The sequence below is a fragment of the Lolium rigidum genome, chromosome 5 (genome assembly GCF_022539505.1).
Source record: "Lolium rigidum isolate FL_2022 chromosome 5, APGP_CSIRO_Lrig_0.1, whole genome shotgun sequence".
NCBI classification, from domain to species: domain Eukaryota; kingdom Viridiplantae; phylum Streptophyta; class Magnoliopsida; order Poales; family Poaceae; genus Lolium; species Lolium rigidum.
In genome coordinates, this window is record NC_061512.1 from 70,898,026 (window position 1) to 70,902,134 (window position 4,109).

General features: G+C 42.5%; 1 protein-coding gene across 1 annotated transcript; it reads left to right on the forward strand.

Annotated features, from left to right (window-relative positions):
- The first annotated feature begins 1,255 nt into the window (after positions 1-1,255).
- LOC124655329 (DNA-directed RNA polymerases II, IV and V subunit 9B) lies at positions 1,256-2,687 on the forward strand. Its single transcript, XM_047194243.1, has 4 exons — positions 1,256-1,470; positions 1,555-1,630; positions 2,012-2,170; positions 2,263-2,687. The coding sequence occupies exons 1-4, from the start codon at positions 1,442-1,444 to the stop codon at positions 2,341-2,343; spliced, it is 345 nt and encodes a 114-aa protein (XP_047050199.1). The 5' UTR covers positions 1,256-1,441; the 3' UTR covers positions 2,344-2,687.
- Positions 2,688-4,109: the final 1,422 nt, after the last annotated feature.

The following is a 4,109-nucleotide window of genomic DNA, read 5'->3' on the forward strand; positions in this document are numbered from 1 at the left end:
TGATACAAATTTTTTTTACATGAATTACATCTTATGGGTAAGCGCGGTGACCTTATAAAAGTCAAAAGTACTCCATTCTTTCGCGGAAATGTGACATCCTTCTAGCATTTCTTGAGATAAAATCTTTAATTAGTTCTTCATGAGACATCGTTTGATTCTTTTGCTAAAAAAATGATCAAGAGCACTCCTTTGCCTTTGAGATTGAGTAAGTTCTTCAATCTTTTGTGTTCTCTGATATTTTTCATAACCTCAAGGGTGTCTCCTAATTCTAGAAGACATTACAGAAAAGGAAATTCCGAAAGAAAATGAAATTACGAAGCCCAACTTGAATTGATGGAGCCGGATTGCACAAGCGGAAAGAAACAGCAAGGAGATCGTCTGGTCGGAAGAAGCAGAGCAGATCCATGTGTGATAAATTGAGATGAAAACACCGAATAAATAGATGATGTACTGTGGATGCATCCTACAACATACTACCTTGTATCAACGAATACCAAACTAGGATGGAATTAGATCCGGAGACCCCCCCCCCCCCCCAATTTAGTCTATGATGTTGCCCCGGATGTGCATTTTGGTCACGAACTTGTAAATCGTGAACTGTAGGTTAAAAAATTGCCCCGCGCGAGCGATTTGGTTACTCCGTCACGGTGACCGTTTAGTTTGCTGACATGGTAAAAAAATTAAATTGCCCCCTAAAATTTGTTTTTCTAATTTTTTAGTGCTTGGTTTGACTTTTTAGGGGGCACAATAGTTGGCTACATCAGCAAACTAACATTAGTCGTGAGGGAATGACCAAAACACTCGCACGGGGGCAACTTCTTGGCCCACAATTCACGATTTGCAAATTCATGACCAAAGTGCACATCCGGGGCAACTTCATAAACTAGCAGTAGAGCTCCCATGGGAAGAACTGATCGATGCTCGTGCTTGAGAAGAAATAAGTATAGAGAAAGAGAAGGAGACGAGAGACGAGGAGGCGTGCGTGAGTTTGGGATTGTGGTGTTAATTTCGTGGTCAATGTTTCAAACGGTGCAGTGGATCAATGCATTTATTAATTAGGCTCAATTAAGCATGTCATTAAACGTAGCATTTCCCTCTGTAGATCTCATATGGTGTCCCCACACGCAGGCAGCATGGCAAGACAACTTGCATCGGAAAAGGACATTCTCCTCCAGCACGTTGCCTATTTTACCCCCTCTTGTCGTCGCCAACCTCTTTGACTTCACTGTTCCCACAGCCCTCCCTCGAACTCGAAGAGTGAAAGGCCTCTTCGTCTTGACCCGCTTCTCCTTCCACTCCGCCGACCTCCACCAAATCTACTCCAGAGCAGCATCCCACTCAGCTCCCCGCCACCGAAGAAACACCTAAAACAGAAAGATCTGAGCTCCGAGAGAGGCGAGCAGGAGGGGGGAAGTATACAGGTCCCCAACCAGCAGCAGCCATGAGTGCCATGAAGTTTTGCCGTGAATGGTAAGCAGCGGCCAGGCTTTCCTTGTTGTTTCCTTGTTTGGGTGGTGGATTTGGTCAGCAGATCTTCTTTTCTTGTGGGGGCAGCAACAACATACTGTATCCCAAGGAGGACAGGGACCAGAAGGCGCTCCTCTTCGCCTGCAGGAACTGCGACCACCAGGTTTCTATTTCTCTTTCTCTCCTCAACCCCATCCAAAGATTTCTTCGCCTTTTAAGTCTTATCACTATGTTCCTGGAAACTATTGTGCCGTCTATATGTCTGTGGAACAAGATGAGAAGAGCAGCAATCCTTCGGTATTGTACAATCTGTGGTAGATTAATTGAGGAGTGCCCTGACCGTGCTATTCTTAGGAAGAAATGAGATTGAGCAGATTGAGTTGAAATGGAAGTGCACAGTGCTGTCAAAAAACTTGTGCCATACTACAGAAGTAGAGCTCGTTAGATTAGTGTATTGTTGTACGTAGACAGTCTTGTTCCTTCACTTGTACAATGTGCACTCTATAACTTCTGTTGTATCAATTGAAATGCTCTGGAATTGCAGGAGGTCGCAGACAACAACTGTGTCTACAGGAACATTGTGCACCACAGCGCCGGAGAGTTCACGCAGGTGCTCCAGGACGTCGCCGGTGACCCGACTCTGCCCCGCACCAAGGAGGTCCGGTGCGCCGTCTGTGGCCACGGCGAAGCTGTCTTCTTCCAGGTAAGTAAATTCAAGCAAAACGCAAATTGTTGATCTTACTCAGAGGTTTAGCTAGAACAAAGTTTCTGAACCTTGATTCTGCTGTTCCGTAGGCCACCGCGAGGGGGGAAGAAGGGATGACGCTGTTCTTCGTCTGCTGCAACCCAAGCTGCGGCCATCGATGGAGAGAATGAGATTTTGATCAGCCAACCAGTGAATTCAACTCATGCAACATTATGAGAGATGCTTTTTTCTTCCCAAGAGATTGTTTCCCCAAACTAGCATAAATTGATTCGTATGCTTCAAATACATCCGGAGAGGAACGCAATCAAATCAAAGGATGGAATGAGGACAATTTTGTTGGTGTTGTGTTCCCTTCTGCAATTTTTGCAGTAGCTTAAGTACATCTTGAGAACAGAGCATGTTCTGAATTTTCATTCATTCAAGCAAACAATGAACAGAGGACTTAATAATTTTGATTTGCATTGGCTGTTCTGTTTTAGATTAACTGGTATACTCTTATGCAGCTGTTTGAAAATTTGAACGGACAGGTAACAGTTTTCCAGTGATCACTGAAATGACCATTAAAACCAAGCAACAGGCTGGTCTGTGCAGAATTGCATTTGAGGTGCCGAAATATTGAAACATTCTTACATTGCTGAATACATATCTGAAGCTGTGTCCATCCAGGTCAAATACAAGCCTGGCACACGCAGTTTTCATCATAATCAGAGAGTGATGGACTTCTTTGTACTCGAGATTAACTGCTGAAGCTACTAACAATGAGCAGACTAGAATAAATTTTGATTTAGATTGGCTTTTAAAACAAGGCAAAAGAGTTGCCATTTTCATTAAATAAGAAGAATAGTCTAGAGTTTTGCGGTTTAAAGCGTAGGACACATGTTTGGACTTTGCATGTAAAGAAACTACTCTCCTGATATTACATTACTCAAGAATTTGCCCAGTGTGGTTGTTGCATGATGCCGGAAAACCTTTTGCATTTCACTTCTTCCAAATCTCCCAAGACATAAGCACAATCAAGGAGGCCATAGCCTTCACTCTTTTCTTTTCTCCAGAGCTAGCTTTGTCCACCAATCTTTAATAATTCCTCGTTTGCCAAAGTGGATGGGAGGGTGTCATGGAAACCGGTCCAAGCTAAAATTTCCTTCCAAATTCTAAATAGGATGTGATCCACCGATTCTTGAATTTGGTTGCAAAGCAGACAATTATTGCAATTTGGCCACCCCTTATTTTGAGCCGGTCTGTCTAGAATTGATTTGAGATCCCAAAATAATCTAATTATAGGAGTTCCATTTTTTTAGAGCAAAAACATATCTGAATCTTAAATTTGTTGGGTCTAGCAGAAAAGGATAACTGGATTACCCTAAGGTACATCATGCAGGAGGAAGCCATCATGATATGTTGATGGCTCCTTCGCACTCACTGATCCTGTGTTGGACCGGTCAGTGATGGGCACAGTGGTATCAGATATCAAGCTGATTGCAGCTTCGTTATTGTCTTGTACTTTTCGTTATATTTCTCGTGGCTTGAATGGTGCAGCTCACTTGTTTGCTCGCTCTTGCGAGAACTCTGTTTTTTGAAGTTTCCATGATGTAATCCCAGAGTTCATCCGGCAAACTCTCTGTACTGATGTTAAGTTATGAATAAATGGCCGCACTTTCTCTCAAAAAAGGTACAGCATGCATGGTTACAACTACAGTACTATAATAATGCTTTAACAACCATCTCACTTGCTACATACTACACAATGTATCTCATAATTATACTACAAGAGCGATCTCTATATTGCTACAGCAAAAATGTATCTCATAATTATACTACAAGAGCAATCTCGATATTGTTACAGCAAAAATGTATCTCACAGTTACAGTCGCATACTCCAAATTCAAAACTGTGCTCGAATTGTTAAGTACATATGTCCAGGATTGTTCGCCATAAA

Coding starts and splice junctions, on each gene's coding strand:
- LOC124655329 (XM_047194243.1), top strand. CDS start 1,442: ATGAGTGCCATGAAGTTTTGCCGTGAATG. Junction 1,471..1,554: donor ATGAAGTTTTGCCGTGAATG/GTAAGCAGCGGC, acceptor TTGTGGGGGCAG/CAACAACATACTGTATCCCA. Junction 1,631..2,011: donor GCAGGAACTGCGACCACCAG/GTTTCTATTTCT, acceptor CTGGAATTGCAG/GAGGTCGCAGACAACAACTG.